The sequence below is a fragment of the Cherax quadricarinatus genome, chromosome 62, assembly GCF_038502225.1.
Source record: "Cherax quadricarinatus isolate ZL_2023a chromosome 62, ASM3850222v1, whole genome shotgun sequence".
NCBI classification, from domain to species: domain Eukaryota; kingdom Metazoa; phylum Arthropoda; class Malacostraca; order Decapoda; family Parastacidae; genus Cherax; species Cherax quadricarinatus.
In genome coordinates this window covers 17,593,786-17,616,589 of record NC_091353.1, presented here as the reverse complement: position 1 = coordinate 17,616,589, position 22,804 = coordinate 17,593,786, and the positions used below count along the sequence as shown (strand labels likewise).

At 44.5% G+C, this 22,804-nt stretch overlaps 1 protein-coding gene across 1 annotated transcript in view; it reads left to right on the top strand.

Annotated features, from left to right (window-relative positions):
- The first annotated feature begins 17,837 nt into the window (after nucleotides 1-17,837).
- The window catches only part of LOC138854562 (uncharacterized), a 70,803-nt gene continuing 65,836 nt past the window's right edge, over nucleotides 17,838-22,804 (top strand). The window contains exon 1 of the mRNA XM_070098519.1: nucleotides 17,838-17,960. Coding sequence (XP_069954620.1) covers nucleotides 17,838-17,960 — 123 coding nt within the window. The remainder of the gene's footprint in view (nucleotides 17,961-22,804) is intronic.

Below are 22,804 nucleotides of genomic sequence, written 5' to 3'. Positions count from 1 at the left end.
CGATGAGAAATTTCAATTACTCAGATATGGTAAACATGAGGAAATTAAATCTTCATCAGAGTACAAAACAAATTCTGGCCACAAAATAGAGCGAAACACCAACGTCAAAGACCTGGGAGTGATCATGTCGGAGGATCTCACCTTCAAGGACCATAACATTGTATCAATCGCATCTGCTAGAAAAATGACAGGATGGATAATGAGAACCTTCAAAACTAGGGAGGCCAAGCCCATGATGACACTCTTCAGGTCACTTGTTCTATCTAGGCTGGAATATTGCTGCACACTAACAGCACCTTTCAAGGCAGGTGAAATTGCCGACCTAGAAAATGTACAGAGAACCTTCACGGCGCGCATAACGGAGATAAAACACCTCAATTACTGGGAGCGCTTGAGGTTTCTAAACCTGTATTCCCTGGAACGCAGGAGGGAGAGATACATGATTATATACACCTGGAAAATCCTAGAGGGACTAGTACCGAACTTGCACACGAAAATCACTCACTACGAAAGCAAAAGACTTGGCAGACGATGCACCATCCCCCCAATGAAAAGCAGGGGTGTCACTAGCACGTTAAGAGACCATACAATAAGTGTCAGGGGCCCGAGACTGTTCAACTGCCTCCCAGCACACATAAGGGGGATTACCAACAGACCCCTGGCAGTCTTCAAGCTGGCACTGGACAAGCACCTAAAGTCAGTTCCTGATCAGCCGGGCTGTGGCTCGTACGTTGGTTTGCGTGCAGCCAGCAGCAACAGCCTGGTTGATCAGGCGCTGATCCACCAGGAGGCCTGGTCACAGACCGGGCCGCGGGGGCGTTGACCCCCGAAACTCTCTCCAGGTAAACTCCAGGTAAACAGCTTGTTCCCCGCTTCAATGAGGCCGAACCAGAGCAATTTTTCGAAAGCTTCGAAAATCAGGCTCGAGCCTTGAGGTGGCCGGAACAGCATTGGGCATACAGCATTATTGGGTAAGGCACAGGAATTTACGTCAGTATTAAATGACGCTGAATTTTCTGATTATCAAGTAGTGAAGACCACAGTGTTGGGAGCATATACATGTATCCCAGCCAAATACCGCAAGCTTTTTAAATTAAGCAGGCAGCAGCTTGGTCAATCCCTAGTGGACTTTGTGAGACAGCAAACCAAAGCTTTTACCAGCTGGTATAAAGCAAGTGGTGTCTCTACCTTTGAGGAGCTGGTGCAGCTTATTTTGATTGATAACCTGCTGGAGTCTGTGGGACCAGAGGTTCGAGTCTTTCTGCAGGATCGTGACTTAACCACTGCATTGGAGGCAGCCAGGTTGGCTGATACCTTCGAAACTAACCGCTCCTTGTCCGAGCGGTCCCGTCTCTCTTTTCAACAGCCTGGCATGAGCAGAGATCGTCAACCTTGGAGAATGAAGTGCCAGCCGGAGGGAGAACGTCTACGTCAGCCAACTAAGTCACCTGGTGAGCCACTCTTCTCAACATATGGTCCACCTGCGAAGAGGCAAACTACTCAAATTAATACTGGATTCTATATCAGATTTTTATTTATTGATAAACAACTTTTATTTGCTCCATACCAGTGTAATATCATTGTGGTAACCTGTCATAATATTACCAGTATTGGTAATTTTCTAGAGGTACATGATTTATTTTTTAATCAGACTGAAGTGCTAAACAAGTTTGATTCAAGGAAGGGGAAGCTAAATACAGTTCCTTACATCAAGAGCCTCTCACACCTCTACCCCTTCAAGGGCTAGATGTGTGAGATGTATAGGAAAATAAGCCTATATTAGGGATAAGATAGACAATAGAATTGTGGAGGTACAAGGATTCCTCAGGAAGGGTAGAGGACATGTAGACAAAGTAAGCATAAGTGAACAGTAGTTAAATACAAATAAGAAACTATTTGTCAGCTTTATTATTTGGGAAAGACATATGATAGGGTCCTAGGTAGTAGGTTGGTAGACAGCAACCGCCCAGGGAGGTACTACCGTCCTGCCAAGTGAATGTAAAACGGAAGCCTGTAATTGTTTTACATGATGGTAGGATTGCTGGTGTCTTTTTTCTGTCTCATAAACATGCAAGATTTCAGGTACATCTTGCTACTTCTACTTACACTTAGGGCTCTGGTGGCCTGGTGGTTAACGCTCTCGCTTCACACGGTGAGGGCCTGGGTTCGATTCCCAGCCAGAGTAGAAACATTGGACGTGTTTCTTTCCACCTGTTGTCTATGTTCCCCATCAGTAAAATGGGTACCTGGGTGTTAGTCGACTGGTGTGGGTCGCATCCTGGGACACTGACCTAAGGAGGCCTGGTCACAGACCGGGCCGCGGGGGCGTTGACCCCCGGAACTCTCTCCAGATAACTCTCTCCAGAAACTCATGGTGCATCTCGACAACAGTATCCAGAGAGACACCAGCCAGAACGACACCATTTGCAACGTCAGCAGGGAGTAAAGGGCAAGTCTGTCGTCTGCTTCCTCTGCAACAAAGTAGGTCACATCCGTCCCAACTGCCCCCATAAACCCCAACCCATTGGGAAAATCTCTAATATCCCTAGTAACATGTCCCCTAGAGAAGTAGAAAAAGGTATGGCCCCTTATTATTGCAAGAGTCTTATTTCCCTTCAGGAAAACTCAGAAACAACTAAAGTAAAGACCTTTAGAGATACTGGAGCATATTGCTCACTTGTAAGAGAGGGAATATTACCCCTTTCAGAGAATACTTCTTTGAATTCCTCTGTTTTATTGGAAGCATTTGGAGGAGCTATATATTCTGTTCCTTTGCATAAAATTTATGTACAGTGCAAATATTACACTGGGTACTTGACTGTAGGTGTCTCAAAAGGATTCCCCATGAAAGGTGCCATGTTATTACTGGGTAATAACATTACTACTGTTAGTTTGTGTCCTGAACCTATAATGATTAATTCTTGTCCGGTGTTGGCCATAACTCAGGCAACATCCCAAGGGTTGTCTGGAGAGAATGTTGACCTATCCTTGGACGACTCCGATCTCGGAATAGCCACATTGTTTTACGAGGAAAACTGGCCAGAGCCTCGTAGATCAAGTGAACAGACCCCGATCAAGCCTTCCTATTCCCAGGTTGCAGGATTGCCAGATGTCTCTGTTTCCATGCCCGAGGGACTGTCCTTCCGGGAGGAACAACGAAAGGACCCTTCTTTAAAATTCGCTTTTGAGGCAGCCATGGGTAAATCCTCTTTGGGTCATCCGGTCAAGTATGAAGTTAAAAACGATTATTTGATCTGCACTGAGACTGGTAAGGAGATAGAGGGCTGGCAATTGTTTAACAGGTTAGTAGTTCCAACAAAGTATAGACCTCAAATATTAAATATAGCTCATAATACGTCATTAGGAGGTCACTTAGGAATTACAAAAACCTTGTATAGAATCACAAAAGAATTTTATTGGCCAAAATTAAAGAAAGATGTGAAGAACCATATTAAGTGTTGCCGAGAATGTCAGAAAGTTGAGAAACCTGGACATTCCATTAAACCTGCACCTCTCCAACCTATACCTGCTGATGGAGAACCTTTTGCAGATTTAATTATAGATTGTGTAGGTCCACTACATAGGTCAAAGTCTGGAAATCAGTATTTATTTACGATTATGGATAAAGTAACCAGATACCCTGAAGCAATTCCCATGCATAGTATTAATACTAAAGCTATTCTCAAAGCTTTAACAAAATTCATTTCTTGTTTTGGCATTCCTAAAACTATTCGAAGTGATCAAGGTACTAACTTTACTGCCAAAGCATTTAGGGAAGTATTAACTAGGTTAGGGATAATCCACAACTTATCCACTGCCTATCATCCTCAGTCCCAAGGCGCCTTGGAAAGATTCCATCAGACATTAAAAACAATGATGAGAACTTTTTGCATGCACTTTCCTACAGACTGGGATGAATCACTACCTTTGTTGCTGTTCTCAGTACGAGAGACGGTGCAAGAGTCTACAGGGTATAGTCCGTTTGAGCTGATCTTTGGGCATAATGTACGAGGTCCTCTTCGGGTGCTCAAAGAAGGATGGATGGGAGAAGACGTTAGCTCAACACTCTACAACCCGTCTTCAAGGTTGCAGGTGGCACGTCAGTTAGCCAAGGCTAACCTAAAGACAGCTCAAAGTAAGATGAAACAGAGGTATGACAGAAGTGCACAATTCCGCTCCTTCCATCCAGGAGACAAGGTGTTGGTGCAGGAACCTATACCTGGCCACACCTTGAAAGCTAGATTTACGGGACCTATGCAGATTGTAAGTAGATTATCTGATGTAAATTATGTGGTAGCTCCCATTGATAAGACCTCAAAAACTAAAACTTACCACATTAATCAATTAAAGTACTTCCATACACCAGATAAAGTCCCAGTAATGACTCTGTCCTCTACCTCTGAGGACAACTCTGACTATTTGCACTCTATCTCTGAAATTAATATTAAACTTTCAAATTCTGTCCTCCTCAAGGATCCTAGCCCTTTAACGGAGGGATTATCTGAAATGCAAGCAACAAATTTAATGGAGCTTCTACAGTCATATCCTAATATTTTTTCGGATGTGCCGAAAAAATGTACGTTAGGTTATCATGATGTAGATGTGGGAAACTCTAAACCAATTAAACTCTACCCCTACAGAGCAAATCCTGAAAAACAAAGGCTACTTCAGCAGGAAGTAGAATTTTTGTTAAAGCATGGTTTAGTGGAGGAGTCATCTAGTCCATGGGCTTCACCATGCATCCTTGTGAAGAAGGCTGATGGAGGGTTTCGTATGTGTACAGACTACCGTAAAGTGAACGAGGTCACAATTACAGATGCTTACCCTCTTCCTCGTCTGGATGACGTAATTGACTTTGTGGGTAAGGCTACTTTTTTGTCCAAGTTAGATCTCCTTAAAGGCTACTATCAGGTACCTTTGACAGATAAGGCGAAGGAAATCTCTGCCTTTGTAATTCCAGGAGGTCATTATCAATACACAGTTACCCCCTTCGGAATGAAAAATTCCCCCTCTTCATTCCAGAAACTTATCCATCAGGCTATTAAAGGACTTGAAGGCACGGCAGCGTACCTAGATGATATTGTTGTGGTGTCTGATACTTGGGATCAACACCTACTTAGACTTAAGGCTCTGTTTGAGACCTTTAAGAGTTCCCATTTAACAGTTAATTTATCTAAATCTTCCTTTGGCCAGGCCACTGTCACTTTTCTAGGCCATGAAGTAGGTAGTGGTAAAGTTGCACCTAAACTTGCTAAAGTTCTTTCTATTAAAGATTATCCAGTTCCTCATGATAGGAAATCTCTTCAACGTTTCCTAGGCATGATAGGATTTTACAGAAGATTCTGTAAGAATTTCTCAGATATTGTAGCCCCTCTTACCTCTCTTACCAGTCACAAAGTTCCCTTTAATTGGACCTCAGACTGTAACACTGCTTTTAATAAAGCAAAAAGATTATTGTGTACTGCACCCATTCTCTTGTCTCCAGACTTCTCCAAACCTTTTTCATTACAGGTTGATGCTTGTGAGTCTGGGGTTGGGGCAGTACTATTACAAATCGGGAACAAGGAGTTGCAGCCTGTAGCATACTTTTCAGCCAAGTTCCAGCCACATCAGAGGGCTTACTCTACCATTGAAAAAGAAGCCCTCACGCTGGTACTGGCTTTGGAGCATTTCGATGTTTATGTGGGCCAGACATCGCAGGTGGTCACAGTCTACAGTGATCACAATCCTCTAGTATATCTCCAAGCCATGAAGAACCACAACACAAGGCTTATGCGCTGGACGCTAAGGCTGCAGCCCTATAATATTCCCATTAAATATATTGCCGGCAAAGAAAATATGTTGGCAGACTCTTTATCTAGAGTATATTTTATTTAGGTTAGGATGTTATTTGTGGTAACCCCTTTTCACGCTCTTTTTTTTTTATCCCCTGGTGTGGGTTTTTTTTTTTAGTGAGGGGATGCGGGCTACCGTCCGCCTGTATCTTGGACCTATGCTAGCCTGTCTGACTGCTGTCTCACTCTAAGTTTAGGGTTTGGCTTTTGGTCACGAGAAAAGCTGAGCTCTATCTAAGAGTTGGATGGTGGAGAGGAAAGGCGGTCCCATTATTTTGTGCCATGGCGGCACGGTTACCACTGGGAGGTGGCAGCCTAATCCTGAGCCTTCTCGGGGTGGGGGTGTGGCATGCAAAGAGTACGTAACCTTTATTCGGCGCATGTACACACCCTCATTTACAGGCTATCTCCCCCAACCAGCGAACCAGGTTGCTAAGAGTTGATGATGGGGCCCCGTCGTTCAACTAGTGACCAGGTTCTAGCCAATAAGAAGATGGTTTTGGCAATCGCAGAGGTTATGTGGGTACCGCTCTCCTGTCTGCCCTTGTCATTCCCATTCTAGAGCTGGTTGAAGCACGGTCTGCTATCTTGTGGCTTCTATTTCTGCCTTGCTTACCGTGGAGTGCACTATAATTATCACTGTACATAGTGTACATATTGCTGTTCTAAATTGGTGAAGGATAATATAAGTCTAAACTTTTTCTACTGTGTTTATTTTGCTCCCATTACACCCGGGATAACAGGCCATTTGGAATCCTGGGTTGTAATACAGAAAGTAGGCAGGAACAGTAGAGATGTGAAGACGATGTAATCAGTCCATTACCCTTGAAGTCGTAGAATTTGATGTTGTCAGTCCCTCAGCCTGGAGAAGTTCAGTTCCATAGTCTGGAACTATGGAACTGAACTTCTCCAGGCTGAGGGACTGACAACATCAAATTCTACGACTTCAAGGGTGATGGACTGATTACATCGTCTTCAAGTCTCTTCTGCTTCTATCAACTTTTCTGTACTTGACTGAAGAAGCCTACTGTGTAGGCGAAACGTTTCGAAATAAAGATACCTAACTGTTGCATATGTGTCTTACCTAAACAACTTGTCGGTATTTTATACCATTTTATTGTTCACTCTGTCAGACACTGCAACACAAGGGTATCTTGGTACAGACCTGCAATCAACTTCGACAACCTCTACTAGTGAGAACGGCTGGATTTGAGAGGGACCTGACCTCTCAATGTCTACATTCTTACCCTACTAGTGACCTACGTCTCACCTCCTGGCGCTATATAAGGCTCCATCCTATCACTTCAACTCCATATTATTCCAGACAATGGAACAATACTCTTCTCCAGACTGAGGGACTGACCACCTCAAAACTTTAAGGGTGATGGACTGATTACATCGTCTTCAAGTCTCTTCTGCTTCTATCAACTTTTCTGTACTCGACTGAAGAAGCCTACTGTGTAGGCGAAACGTTTCGAAATAAAGATGCCTAACTGTTGTATATGTGTCTTACCTAAACAACCTGTCGGTATTTTATACCATTTTAATGTTCACAAGGATATATAGAGTTGAAGAACAACCTGAGGACTCCTATTATTTATGCTTCTTGATATGAAGCCAAGGATTCTATTAGCTTTATTGCGAACACTTATGCACTGATAAATTAGACACATGTGCAGCTCTTGGGTATCTTTATTAAGGAAACGTTTCGTCTACACAGTAGGCTTCTTCAGTCCATACAAAGGAGAAACGTGAAGAACAGGAGGAGAATGAGGTAATCAGTCCCTCAACCTTGAGTCGATGTGGTCAGTCCATCAATCTTGAATTCTATTCAAGATTGATGGACTGACCACATCGACTCAAGGTTGAGGGACTGATTACCTCATTCTCCTCCTGTTCTTCAAGATTCTCCTTTGTATGGACTGATGAAGCCACTGTGTGGCGAAACGTTTCCTCAATAAAGATACCCAAGAGTTGCACATGTGTCTAATTTATCAAAAAATTTCTCCTCCTATTCCATGTGCCTTAATTTTCCTCAATAGTCTCTGATGTGGGACCCTGTCAAAAGCCTTACTGAAGTCCATATACACAATATCATATTCATTACCATGATCTACCTCCTCAAATACCTTAGTGAAAAAAGTTAATAAATTCGTAAGGCAGGAACGCCCTTTTGTAAAACCATGCTGAGATTCGTTGATTAATTTATGCTTTTCAAGGTGGCTACGAACTGCCTCGGTAATTATTGATTCCATAAATTTTCCCACTATGGAGGTTAGGCTTATTGGTCTATAGTTCGAAGCTAAGGACCTGTTACCTGCTTTGAAAATAGGTATCACATTTGTTATTTTCCACTTATCTGGCACCATGCCAGTTTGTAGTGATATGAACATCAAAATGGTATACAATACCGACAGGTTGTTAGGTAAGACACATATGCAACAGTTAGACATCTTTATTCCGAAACGTTTCGCCTACACAGTAGGCTTCTTCAGTCGAGTACAGACTTTGAAACAGAACTTCTCCAGGCTGAGGGACTGACAACCTCAAATCTACGACTTCAAGGGTGATGGACTGATTACATCGTCTTCAAGTATCTTCTGCTCCTATCAACTTTTCTGTACTCGACTGAAGAAGCCTACTGTGTAGGCGAAACGTTTCGAAATAAAGATACCTAACTGTTGCATATGTGTCTTACCTAACAGATCTTAATACTACTGATTGTGAAAAGAATTTAGGAGTTCTGGTTAGCAGTAATCTAAAACCAAGACAACAGTGCATTAGTGTTCGCAATAAAGCTAACAGAATTCTTGGCTTCATATCTAGAAGTACAAATAATAGAAGTCCTCTGGTTGTTCTTCAATTCTATATATCCTTGTACAAAAATGGTATACAATACCGACAAGATGAAATTAAGACACATGTGCAACATCTGGGTATCTTTATTGTAGACGCTTCGCCATCCAGTGGCTTTATCAATACAAATTCCAGGACATACCTTGAAGACAGTAGAACTATGTACAGAAGATGAGGTAATCAGTCCCTCAACCTAGGAGTAGGTGCGAAGAGCACCGGAGTCGTGGAGATTCTGAAGCAGAAGGGAACGAACGAACGAACGAAAGTTCAGGTAAGATCCCAATGGGATGAGCGGGGAAGACGGGACAGACGAAGAACAGTGCTGGAGATGAGTGTTCTTAGTCGTAGAAATAGAGCCAGGGCTTAACCCAGCAGCGAAGTTGATCGTGGGACAGACATTGAGAACACACATAGCAGGCTCTTCTGTTGGGACTCCGGTGGGTGAGTGGGGGAGTGTGGACAGACGAAGAATAGTCGGTGAGAGGAAGGTCTTGAGTTGTAGCTGAAAGAGCCAGGGCTAAACCCAGCTGCGTGGCACTGCGAGGCTGTGTAGAGAGTCCATGTTGAGGACATAGAGGAGAGAGCAGACTGCAGACAGTGCTCGCTGGCTGATATGCTTCAGGCTGAGGTGAAGAGCTGGTTTGGACGTTAGGTGTAGGGAGGCTCAGGTTGTGTGTTGTGGAAGTGTGTTGTGTGTTTGGCTACACTTCGCTGGTGATGGAGCCACTCTTGAGTCTCTTTAAGTCTCTCTTGGACATGTGGAATAGTTGCATTCTGAGGTTGGAGCAGTTCAGATTCGTCACGAGGTAAAATAGTGCGTTTTCAAAAGGAATTTGGTGAGGTTTGGTGCATGTGTACTTAACAGCTCCTTCTTTCATTAAGTGGAGCATATCAGCTGCGTTCATTTCGGTTGGGAGGTTGTGGGTGGTATAGAAGGTTAGAGACCCATTAAAGGCTTGGCTTAGGTAACAGTTGCCTGTGGTTTCTTCTTCGGTTACTTCTTCGACTACTACTTCGTCGTCGTCCGAGGGTTGTTCATAATGTTCTGGTTCTATTTCGTCTTCTGTGACTGTGTTGAGAGGAGGCAGGGAGTGTTGGTCGGTTGTGGTTTGATAGGTAAGACACATATGCAACAGTTAGGTATCTTTATTTCGAAATGTTTCGCCTACACAGTAGGCTTCTTCAGTCGAGTACAGAAAAGTTGATAGAAGCAGAAGAGACTTGAAGACGATGTAATCAGTCCATCACCCTTAAAGTTTTGAGGTGGTCAGTCCCTCAGTCTGGAGAAGAGCATTGTTCCATAGTCTGAAACAATATGGAGTTGAAGTGTATGTATGTATAATGTTCGCCAGGACCAGGGTCCTGGCACGGGTCTTAATCTTGAGATGACCCGTCTCTGGCTCCCGAAGGAGAATTGATTCTTCACTGTTGCAGCATATAAGCGTTTGGAATTTCACTATTCTTTCAAGCACAGTTCCGGACAGTTCAGCTAGTGTGCCTCATAAGCGACTGAAGTTACTCCATCTCAGCTGTTTCCTGAGCTGGGGACTGGGCTCTGTCCTCTCTGATAATCTGCGGATTCATGGCATCCACTGCTTCCTGCTCTGTCAGTAAGCATACCCTCAGGAGTGTGCTGACCATCTGCCGGAACATGCTCTGTTGTTCCGTGGAGATGATTGTGTTGCAGATAATATCCGTGAATGCCTTGATGAGTGTTAAGAGATCCTCTCTGTTGAGGGCCTGCGTTGTCGGTGGGTTCGAAGCAGTGGACATTATCTGGGCTGTCGTAATCTGTGGGGACTGCTGAGGGTTGTATTTCTTCACTGTGCACACCGTGGGCTGTTGCTGTATGCCAGGTTGTGTGCCCGGCATCTGCTGGTGAGGTGCAGCCACAGCCTGCATAGTGGTTATGCCTGGCAAGGAGGCCGGTGAGGGCTCGTGCAGTGCCGTCTGCTGATTGCGTTGCCCAGATGTTTCCTGCTGGCGCCGCTTGTTCCTCATGTTTTTGTTTCTTCGTTGCGGTAGTGGGGGAGGATGCTCCTGTTCATGACGCCTGGTTGAGTTTTCAAGGGTCGGAAATTCCTGGGCACTGAGTTGGATTGACTGATGAGAGTTCTGCAGTATGGCAAGATTCTCTGCACCCATCGTCTGCTGAGGGTGATGTTCCGCCGTAGCCTGCTGTCTTGTCATTGGTGTCTTCCAGGCCTCACGAATTCAAGTGAGCCTCTCAGGGCATCGAGGGTTCCAGGCATGGTGTTTCTGCCTGCAATTCGGGCATCGTGGAGTGGGTGGCGATGCATTCTTCAGCTTGGTGATGCATTCCTCGGTAGGGTGGGGCTGGCTGCAGACACCGCAGATTACTCTGTTCGGACAGAGTGCACCCAGGTGTCCGTAACGCTGGCACTTGAAACAGCGAACTGGTTCTGCCGTGAAGGTCCTAACATCGTACCTGCCCCAAGAACCAAGGTCCAGCTGGGATGGCAGCGGTCCTACATGCTGAATGAGGACCTGCCGGGTTGGTGCATTGCCTGCTGATTTTGCCTTGAGACGCTGAGCTGACACGACACTGGGGTGAGCTGCTACTGCCTCGATGGGCATCATCAGCGGGTATCGCATCACTACACCCTCAAATGATGTAGTGGAAGTTTTAGCAGTAAAGGTCGAGAACCAAAACCTAGTCATTGTGGTAGTCTACAAGCCTCCGGATGCAACATCCCAGCAATTCCAGGAACAGCTGTTAAAAATTGACCACTGTCTGGAAAATCTTCCAGCTCCTGCACCCAACATCTTGCTCCTGGGGGATTTCAACTTAAGGCACCTAAAATGGAGGAATATAGCAAATAATATTGTTGCAGTAATAACACCAGGAGGCAGCTCTGATGAAAACTCACACTCACACGAGCTTTTAAATCTCTGCACAAAATTCAATTTAAACCAGCAAATAATAGAGCCTACTAGACTGGAGAATACACTAGACCTCATCTTCACTAACAATGATGATCTGATAAGAAATGTCACCATATCAAAAACAATATACTCAGATCACAACATAATTGAGGTTCAGACATGTATGCGTGGAGCCCCAGACCGACAAAATGAGACTAGTCACGAGGGAGCATTCACCAAATTCAACTTCAATAACAAAAACATAAAGTGGGACCAAGTAAACCAAGTCCTAACCGATATAAGCTGGGAAGATATACTAAGCAACACAGACCCAAACTTATGCCTAGAACAGATTAACTCGGTGGCACTCGATGTATGCACAAGGCTTATTCCTCTAAGAAAAAGGAGGAGTAGATGTAAAATAGAAAGAGACAGGCGCTCCCTTTACAGGCGACGGAAAAGAATAACAGAGCGGCTAAAAGAGGTCAATATATTTGAAATGCGCAGGGAGACACTGGTCAGAGAAATAGCAAGCATCGAACTTAAGCTAAAAGAATCCTTTAGGAGTCAGGAATCGCGGGAAGAACTAAAAGCCATAAATGAAATCGAAAGAAACCCAAAGTATTTCTTCTCCTATGCCAAATCAAAATCGAGAACAACGTCCAGTATTGGGCCCCTACTTAAACAAGATGGGTCCTACACAGATGACAGCAAGGAATTGAGTGAGCTACTCAAGTCCCAATATGACTCAGTTTTTAGCAAGCCGCTAACCAGACTGAGAGTCGAAGATCAAAATGAATTTTTTATGAGAGAGCCACAAAATTTGATTAACACAAGCCTATCCGATGTTATCCTGACGCCAAATGACTTCGAACAGGCGATAAATGACATGCCCATGCACTCTGCCCCAGGGCCAGACTCATGGAACTCTGTGTTCATCAAGAACTGCAAGAAGCCCCTATCACGAGCCTTTTCCATCCTATGGAGAGGGAGCATGGACACGGGGGTCGTCCCTCAGTTACTAAAAACAACAGACATAACCCCACTCCACAAAGGGGGCAGTAAAGCAACAGCAAAGAACTACAGACCAATAGCACTAACATCCCATATCATAAAAATCTTTGAAAGGGTCCTAAGAAGCAAGATCACCACCCATCTAGAAACCCATCAGTTACACAACCCAGGGCAACATGGGTTTAGAACAGGTCGCTCCTGTCTGTCTCAACTACTGGATCACTACGACAAGGTCCTAAATGCACTAGAAGACAAAAAGAATGCAGATGTAATATATACAGACTTTGCAAAAGCCTTCGACAAGTGTGACCATGGCGTAATAGCGCACAAAATGGGCGCTAAAGGAATAACAGGAAAAGTCGGTCGATGGATCTATAATTTCCTCACTAACAGAACACAGAGAGTAGTCGTCAACAGAGTAAAGTCCGAGGCAGCTACGGTGAAAAGCTCTGTTCCACAAGGCACAGTACTAGCTCCCATCTTGTTCCTCATCCTCATATCCGACATAGACAAGGATGTCAGCCACAGCACCGTGTCTTCCTTTGCAGATGACACCCGAATCTGCATGACAGTGTCTTCCATTGCAGACACTGCAAGGCTCCAGGTGGACATCAACCAAATCTTTCAGTGGGCTGCAGAAAACAATATGAAGTTCAACGATGAGAAATTTCAATTACTCAGATATGGTAAACATGAGGAAATTAAATCTTCATCAGAGTACAAAACAAATTCTGGCCACAAAATAGAGCGAAACACCAACGTCAAAGACCTGGGAGTGATTATGTCGGAGGATCTCACCTTCAAGGACCATAACATTGTATCAATCGCATCTGCTAGAAAAATGACAGGATGGATAATGAGAACCTTCAAAACTAGGGAGGCCAAGCCCATGATGACACTCTTCAGGTCACTTGTTCTATCTAGGCTGGAATATTGCTGCACACTAACAGCACCTTTCAAGGCAGGTGAAATTGCCGGCCTAGAAAATGTACAGAGAACTTTCACGGCGCGCATAATGGAGATAAAACACCTCAATTATTGGGAGCGCTTGAGGTTCCTAAACCTGTATTCCCTGGAACGCAGGAGGGAGAGATACATGATTATATACACCTGGAAAATCCTAGAGGGACTAGTACCGAACTTGCACACGAAAATCACTCACTACGAAAGCAAAAGACTTGGCAGACGATGCACTATCCCCCCAATGAAAAGCAGGGGTGTCACTAGCACGTTAAGAGATCATACAATAAGTGTCAGGGGCCCGAGACTGTTCAACTGCCTCCCAGCACACATAAGGGGGATTACCAACAGACCCCTGGCAGTCTTCAAGCTGGCACTGGACAAGCACCTAAAGTCAGTTCCGGATCAGCCGGGCTGTGGCTCGTACGTTGGTTTGCGTGCAGCCAGCAGCAACAGCCTGGTTGATCAGGCTCTGATCCACCAGGAGGCCTGGTCACAGACCGGGCCGCGGGGGCGTTGACCCCCGGAACTCTCTCCAGGTAAACTCCAGGTTGGTGACCTTCTGCCGAGAATCCAGTTCCTCCAGGGTGAAGGAGCGGTCTGTCTCCATGACTTTCTTCAAGGTGATATGCATTTCCCTGTTGATAGGAGTCAGTATTGGTTCTCCCCTCAGGTTGAACCATATCTTGAACCTCAGTTTGTGCCGTGTTTCCAGGTGTGTAACCACGCCATAGTGGGTTTTGTGTTCCCCATAAGCCTTTACCTTGAATCTGGAAGGTGATTTGAGCTGGTTTACCTGCTCCTTGGAGGGACGGCGTGTCTTACTGTTCACATTGATCCATCCTTTCGTATTCTCTGGCTGCATGGTTAGGCTTGTCAGAAGTGGAGACTTTTCCTCTGATGACACGGAGTGGTCTCGCAACTTCTTCGCTAGGATTGCGTCCCACATTTCTAAATCCGAGTCGTCCATTTCTAAATCCGAGTCATCCGTCGTGTCCCTGGAACATCATGACCTCTTCCTTTCGGCAGAAGCCATGTGTCTGTCCACGTGGTGCTGGATTGCATATGTGTCTTACCTAACAACCTGTCGGTATTTTATACCATTTTAATGTTCAATCTGTCAGACACTGCAACACAAGGGTATCTTGGTACAGACCTGAAATCAACTTCGACAACCTCTACTAGTGAGAACGGCTGGATTTGAGAGGGACCTGACCTCCCAACATCTACGTTCTACTAGTGACCTACGTCTCACCTCCTAGCGCTATATAAGGCTCCATCCTGTCACTTCAACTCCATATTGTTTCAGACTATGGAACAATGCTCTTCTCCAGACTGAGGGACTGACCACCTCAAAACTTTAAGGGTGATGGACTGATTACATCGTCTTCAAGTCTCTTCTGCTTCTATCAACTTTTCTGTACTCGACTGAAGAAGCCTACTGTGTAGGCGAAACGTTTCGAAATAAAGATACCTAACTGTTGCATGCATATGTGTATTACCTAACAACCTGTCGGTATTTTATACCATTTTAATGTTCAATCGGTTGTGGTTTGTTGGGTTGGTGGTGGGTGGTGAAAGGTGGCAGTAGACGGTGGTGTTGGTTCTGGAGTAGAGTCTTGGTCAGAGATACGAGTAGGACCAGGGGTTGTTAGGTTGAGGTGAAGTTAACAATGTCTGGAATTAGCTTGAGGAGGTCTTGTGATAGTGGCGAGTCTGGAAAGTTGAAGTTTGGCATGTTGTTAAGGCGAAACAGTTCATTGATTGTTGTGTGGAAAAAGACACTTATGTACAGTTCAGGACATTTATTAAAGGAAACGTTTCGCCACGAGTGGCTTCTTCAGTCCTAATACAGAGAAAACTAAGAAAAGATATATATATATATATATATATATATAGTGGCAGGAGTCAGGTGAGGTGATGCGTGGGTAGAGGTGGTAGTAGTAGTAGTAGTAGTAATGGAACAAAGGAGGTGAGGCTAGAGAGGGACCTGCTGGCATCAAGTAACACTAGTTCCCAGGATGGGTAATATCCTCCTGCTTAGTAATTTTGAAATACTGTAACTACCGGTTTTTGCTTTATAGTGTTACTGACAGAAATTAGTACAACTTCAATGCATTTTCTCCGTCTTAAGTCGTCTTCTTTAATAACTAGTTTAGCTTCATTGAATTTCATGAGGTGTCCAACATCGTCTTTATGTTGAACACATGCGTTTTTGCGGTCATCATTTCTGCAAGCATTTTTGTGTTCTGCTATCCTAATGTCCAGAGTTCTGGCTGTTTCCCCTACATATACTTTGTCACACCCCCCACATGGTATAGTGTAGATTCCTGCACTTGTGCCAGAATCATGCTTGGGTTTTTGTATCAGGTTCCTAATAGTAGTTGAAGAGCTGGTAGATATTTTAGCCAGTTTTCTGTCAAACATTTTTGAAACATTAGTGGCAACGTTGCTGACCGGTAAAACGATGTAACTTGGAGGCTTTTCTTCAACTTGATAGGTGTTGGTCTTGCTGAGGATACGTGTCGCACGTTTCCTGCAGTCACGTATGAAGTGTAGGGGAAAGTGTAGTGAACTAAAAGAGTTGGTGATGTATGTACATTCTTCTTCAAGGAACTGCGGACTGGAAATTCTGTAGGCTCTCAGAAAGAAGCCAATAACTACCCCTCTTTTAGTTCTTGTGTCATGGTGAGAGAAGAAATGTAGAAGATCGTTCTTGTAGGTAGGCTTCCGGTAGACTTTAAAAGAAAGTTTGTTTTCCCCTGTGCGTAAGAGAACGTCGAGAAAAGGTAACTGGTTGTCCTTCTCCTCCTCTAGTGTAAATTTAATAGTAGGTTCCAGAGTGTTGATGGTGTTGAGGATGCCCCGTACATCAAGATTTTTGGGTGCAATGACCAAAATATCATCTACATACCGCATCCATGTAACTGAACGAGGGATGTTACTGAGGATCCTTCTTGGCTCCAGGTCCTCCATACATAAATTGGCAAGAACTGCACTAAGGGGGGATCCCATGGCTAGTCCGAAGAGTTGTTTGTACTTCTTGTCCTCAAACCTAAAACAGTTATAACGAACACAAAGTTCGACAAGGCTCACAAAATCTTGGCGGGGTACAGGTAACTCTGTATCATCTTTAATCACCCTGCGAAGAAGATCAATGGCTTGATCAACTGGGACACTGGTGAATAAGACAGTCACGTCAAAACTTGCAAGCTTCTTATCACTCATGTCGAAATCCCTGATACGGTTAAGGAGGTCACCGGAATGCTTTAGATGAGCCTGACTGAATGTACCCAGGAGCTTTGACAAATATTTCGCCAAAACTCCTGCTAGACTGTGAGGGGCGCTGCCTGTTCCAGATGTAATGGGTCTCATAGGCACATTTGGTTTGTGGGTCTTTGGTAAACCATAAAGTCTTGCTGACTTGGGGTTGGTAGGGATGAGGCGCAAGAGCTTTTTACCTTCTGATTTCCTGAGTATGCTGCGGGTCTTACTGAGAAAAGAATCTGTTTCTTTCTTCCATGCATGTTCGGGGATGGAAACATATATGTTGGCGTCGTTCAATAGATCTTGCATCTTACTAACGTAGTCTGTACTGTTGAGGATGACCACTCCTCCTCCTTTGTCCGCTGTGGTGATGAGAATATCATTATTAGTAGCTAAGTTTTTGAGTGCCTGGATGTAGAGACGAGGAATGACTGGACGACTAGGTTCAGAAACTGCAGCTGCAATAAGTCCTTGTATGAAACCTTTGTTAAACTCAGAGTCACCGAAGAAATGATTTTTGATCACTGTGTCTAACTCGCATTTAGGCTTCCGTATGCCAGTAGCAAACTTGAGACCTAAGCTGAGTGCTTCGGATTCTGTATCACTGAGAACATAAGAAGAAAGGTTATTGATGATGTCAGCTCTACCAATATCTTTCCATTTGCTGTGTTGACAGAGAGAGGAAAGTTTTCTTGAGAGCCGTAGTTTCTGCTGTAGGTTGGCGGTGGTAACTTTGCTTAGGATGTGTTCGGCGGTGCGTCTGTCAGGAGCGGGAAGGGAAGTGAGAGCTAGGTGAGCACTATGGAAATAATCTTTGGAGCAAGCTGATATATCTTCCTTGCACTCTCGTAGATAGTGGTAAGTAGCAGGAGAGAAGGGATGTTTAGAATCCGTGAGATGGTGTGGAGTGGATCTAGTTGCGACCATTTCTTCAATGCAGTCTTGCAGAAAGGAGGAACGGTTCTTGAAGCTGTGTGCCATACCATACCATTTCCTCATTGTCAAGACACAGTACTAGTGATGGACGTTTTATACAGAGACTACCTTTCTCTCCTCCTGAAGGCACACAGCTTCAAGAACCGTTCCTCCTTCCATAGTCAGGAACTATCTGAAGATCAAGCGAACGAACGAACGAAAGTTCAGGTAAGATCCCAAATGGGATGAGCGGGGAAGACGGGACAGACGAAGAATAGTGCTGGAGAGGAGTGTTCTTAGTCGTAGAAATAGAGCCAGGGCTTAACCCAGCAGCAAAGGCGATCGTGGGACAGATATTGAAAAGAGAAATTCAGGTTCTTCTGTTGGGACTCCGGTGGGGTGAGCTGGGAGTAAGGGACATGCGACGTTTAGAGCTAGAGAGGAGTGCAGAACTGAGTCATGTCTTAACCCAAAAATGCTAAGGCGAACGTGGGTCAGAGAATGGTACCTGTCTTAGAAGGTACCTGTCAGCGGATCCAAGGTTATTTGTAAGTAGGGTTAGGAGCAGGATCATGCAAGGAGTAGAAAAGGTTGTGTTGGTTTGTGGGTCTGCGAATGTCTTCGTCAAGGAGAGAGGTCCAGTAGTCATGTCGTGTCTCAAGTTTGTCTATCTGTCTGTCACTGAGCCTCTTCCAGTACAGATTCAGCGCAGGGACGTCTAACTGGGCATGGAGAGACTCGCTTGTGGCGAAGTCCTCCCATCTGACATCAAGCACCCAGCGCAGCGCCTTGTTCTGGACACGCTGCAGTTTAAGTAAGTTTGTTTTTGCTGCAAGAGAGAGGGCTAGAGGAGAGTAAGTTATCAGAGGATGTATTAGGGATTTGTAGAGGTGTAGTTTGGTGCGTTGAGAGGCATGTTTCAGCTTGTAGAGGCCCGCAAGGGCCTTACTAGCTATTGCATGCCTTGAGTGAATGTGTCCGTGTAAACGAAGAAGGTAGTCAAGATTAACGCCAAGGACAGTGACAGATTGTGTGATAGGGAAGTAAGTGCGGGTATCAGCTGTTCTGAGCTCGACAGGTAATGGAGGATCACGTTTCCTGTAGTTAAAATACGTAATGCTGGATTTTGCTGCATTGGTTTTGATCCTCCATTTTTGTTCCCAGATCGCTATCCTGTCAACCTCATTTTGTGTTTTGTGTGTGAGTGTATCTATATTGGCATGAGTGATAAGTTGTGTAATGTCGTCTGCATAGGCTAGTGTGATGGAGTTGTGGTATACAGGTGTTGGAATGTCGTTAGTGTATAAAATGTAGAGGGTAGGGGAAAGGACAGATCCCTGGGGTACTCCAGCATTTAGTGTGAAGTAGTCAGAGTAACAGCCTTGGAATTTGATTCTCATGGTACGGCCGTCTAGGAAGTTGCAGAGGAGTTTACGAGTATTGAGAGGCAGGTTGAAGTTAGTGCAGAGTTTGTACTTGAGCCCCTCGTGCCACACAGTGTCAAAAGCTTTTTCAACGTCTTTTGCAACCAGGGCTGTCCTGTTTCTTTGTTTTGTGTTTATGTGGATGTAGTTGAGAATGATGTTAATGGCATCCTGTGTGGATCTGTGTGTTCTGAAGCCAAACTGGCCATCTGAAAGTAGAGAATTATGTTCCAGGTATCTGCGAAGGCGATGATTAATGAGTTTTTCAAAGAGTTTTCCTAAAGTTTCGAGGAGGCTGAGAGGGCGATAGTTTCTAGGGTCAGAGTGGTCTTTATTGGGTTTAGGAAGGAGGATAGCAGTAGCAGCTTTGAAGAGGGAAGGGAAGTATCCAGAGGCAAGGGAGGCATTGAGGAGGTTTGTGTAGGCAGTAATGATAGAGTCAGGAAGGTGTTTCAGGATAATATGGTTTAGGCCAGAGGCACCAGGAGCCTTTGGAGGAAGGTGTCTGAGGAGAGTTTTAATGTCTGTGTTGGTGAAAGGAGTGTCGAGTTCTTGGGAGGAGGTAAGAGAGTCTAGATGTATGTGGCTGTCTGGTGTTGTTTCTTGTGTGTGTGCAGTGTTCCAGTGTTCTATGTTCTGAATGTGTTGAATAACGTTAGGGCGAGGTGGGTGAGGGTGGATGATGTTCTCCCAGATGTATTTGAAGATGTTGGTAGCAGCCTGTGGGTCTGAGATGTGTGTGTTGTTGTGGGTGATGTGTTTGAATTTGTTGGTGGGAGTAGTGCCTCTGATTTTTTTGATAAAGTTCCAGAAGGCTTTAGTGTTTTTAACACGCTGCCTGTCCGCTTGTTGTATTAGTCGTGACCAGTGATTGTTGTGGTCTTGGTCTAGGCTGTGTAAAATGTTGTTTCTAAGGTAAGTGAGATCTAATCGGACTTGATTAAATCTATGTGTGTTGTAGAGGAAGCGGTTGTGGTAGCAGATAATTAGTCTTCTTGTTTTGAGTGAGGGTTTGAAGGAATAACGAGTGGTGTGAGTTTTCTTTGGTATTGCGATGTTGGCTGCTTGTGTAATGGTGTCCTGGATGAGATCAAGTTGAGTATCGATGTCAGAGATAGGTTTGTTGTTGTAGTCATAGGTGAGGTTAATATTGTCTATGTGTTGTTTGAAAGCATCCCAGTCAGCGTTCTTGTAGGAGAAGGAAGGTGTGGTTGGAATGAGGATAGGGTTGGAGGAGATGTGCAAGATGACTGGGATGTGATCAGAGCCTGTAATAGGGCCAGGTGAGATGTAATGTTGAAATAGAGAGCTGGCTCGGTTTGCCAGAATGATGTCTGGTTTGCCTTGGCCCGTGTGGTTGAAGAAGGTATTGAAGTCTGGGCCAAGATGAATTAGGTGTTTATGGTTTGTAAAGTTGAGTAATTGGTGACCAAGTTGGTTGTTACTGGTGTGATGAAAGGCGGTGTGTTTGGCATTCATGTCAGCTAGTAGGTAAGTTGGTGTGTTGGTGTAGTTGAAGACTAAGGAGAGGTCGTGTATGTTGAGAGTAGTGTTTGGGCGAGCACAGGTGGTGAAAAAGATAAAGGGGCCAAGGTGGGTGTGTATTCTGACCGCAAGACAGTGTTGGTGAATAAAAGGGATCAAGCGATATTCGAATGAAGAAGCCTACTGTGTAGGCGAAACGTTTCGGAAAAAAGTTGCCTAACTGTTGCCTATGTGTCTTACCTACCAATCTGTCGGTATTGTATACCATTTTGATGTTCATCTTGTCAGACACTGCAACACATGGCCTCTTGATACAGAAAACGCCTTAGACAACCCTTCCAAGTGAGAACTGTTGGATCTGATAGGGACCTGACCTCTCAGTGGCTACATTCTCACTACTACTACTACTACTACTCTGCACCTCTCCTTGCGACAGTATTTAAGTCTCCGCACTGTCGCTTGATCTTCAGATAGTTCCTGACTATGGAACTGAACTTCTCCAGGCCGAGGGACTGACAACCTCAAATTCTACGACTTCAAGGGTGATGGACTGATTACATCGTCTTCACATCTCTACTGTTCCTGCCTACTTTCTGTATTCGACTGAAGAAGCCTACTGTGTAGGCGAAACGTTTCGGAATAAAGTTGCCTAACTGTTGCCTATGTGTCTTACCTACCATTCCTTGAAGTCATGGCCGTCTTTACCACAGTTTGTGCAGTACTTCTTCCCTTTCAGAGGACAGTCAGGCGTTGAGTGGTGATAGGAGTAGCAGGTCCAGCATGGCGAGATGTGGGCGAAACATTCGGGTTCTATGTGACTTGGATGGATATGCTAGTAGGAGATAACTAGGCCGTCAGACAGTGCTCTAGTAGCCATCTCGATGTTGGAGAAGGTTAGCTTGATCATTGTAGAGGCATTGGGGATTTTGGTGATATGTTCAATCGACGCCCAGGTATTTTGTTCCTCGATAGAGGTCTTGAGATCCTCAGTCGATAAAGAAGTGACGAGTTTGTCCAGCCGTTTGAGGAAAACAGAACGTTTCGCCAGCAAAAAAGGTGAAGGGGAGATGGTGAACTGTCGGTCTCTGAGGGTTTTCATAGAAGTGTCGGCGATCAGCTTTGAGGCTTCATAATCGTCAGTACAGACGACGATGAATGAGTCTTTCGTCGAGTGGATGGCTGTAAATTTAACCTGTAGGCAAGTCTTTACAGCGGCAGCAAGGGCAAGTTTAGTAGAGTTATTTATTACTCCACTGTTGGGTTTAAGAACATAAGAACATAAGAAAGGAGGAACACTGCAGAAGGCCTGTTGGCCCATACTAGGCAGGTCCTTTACAATTCATCCCACTAACAAAACATTTGCCCAACCCAATTTTCAATGCCACCCAAGAAACAAACTCCGATGTGCAAGTCCCACTCAAATCCAACCCCTCCCACTCATGTACTTATCCATCCTAAATTTGAAACTACCCAAAGTCCTAGCCTCAATAACCCAACTAGGTAGACTGTTCCACTCATCAACTACCCTATTTCCAAACCAATACTTTCCTATGTCCTTTCTAAATCTAAACTTATCTAATTTAAATCCATTACTGCGGGTTCTCTCTTGGAGAGATATCCTCAAGACCTTGTTAATATCCCCTTTATTAATACCTATCTTCCACTTATACACTTCGATCAGGTCTCCCCTCATTCTTCGTCTAACAAGTGAATGTAACTTAAGAGTCTTCAATCTTTCTTCATAAGGAAGATTTCTAATGCTATGTATTAATTTAGTCATCCTACGCTGAATGTTTTCTAACGAATTTATGTCCATTCTGTAATATGGAGACCAGAATTGAGCTGCATAATCTAGGTGAGGCCTTACTAATGATGTATAAAGCTGCAGTATGACCTCTGGACTTCTGTTGCTTACACTTCTTGATATAAATCCCAGTAATCTATTTGCCTTATTACGTACGCTTAGGCATTGCTGTCTTGGTTTAAGGTTGCTGCTTACCATAACCCCCAAGTCCTTTTCGCAATCTGTATGGCTAAGTTCTACATTATTTAACTTATAAGTGCTAGGGTTATAGACACTCCCGAGCTTCAGAACCTTGCATTTATCCACATTGAACTGCATCTGCCACTTTTCTGACCAAGAGTAGAGTTTGTCTAAATCCT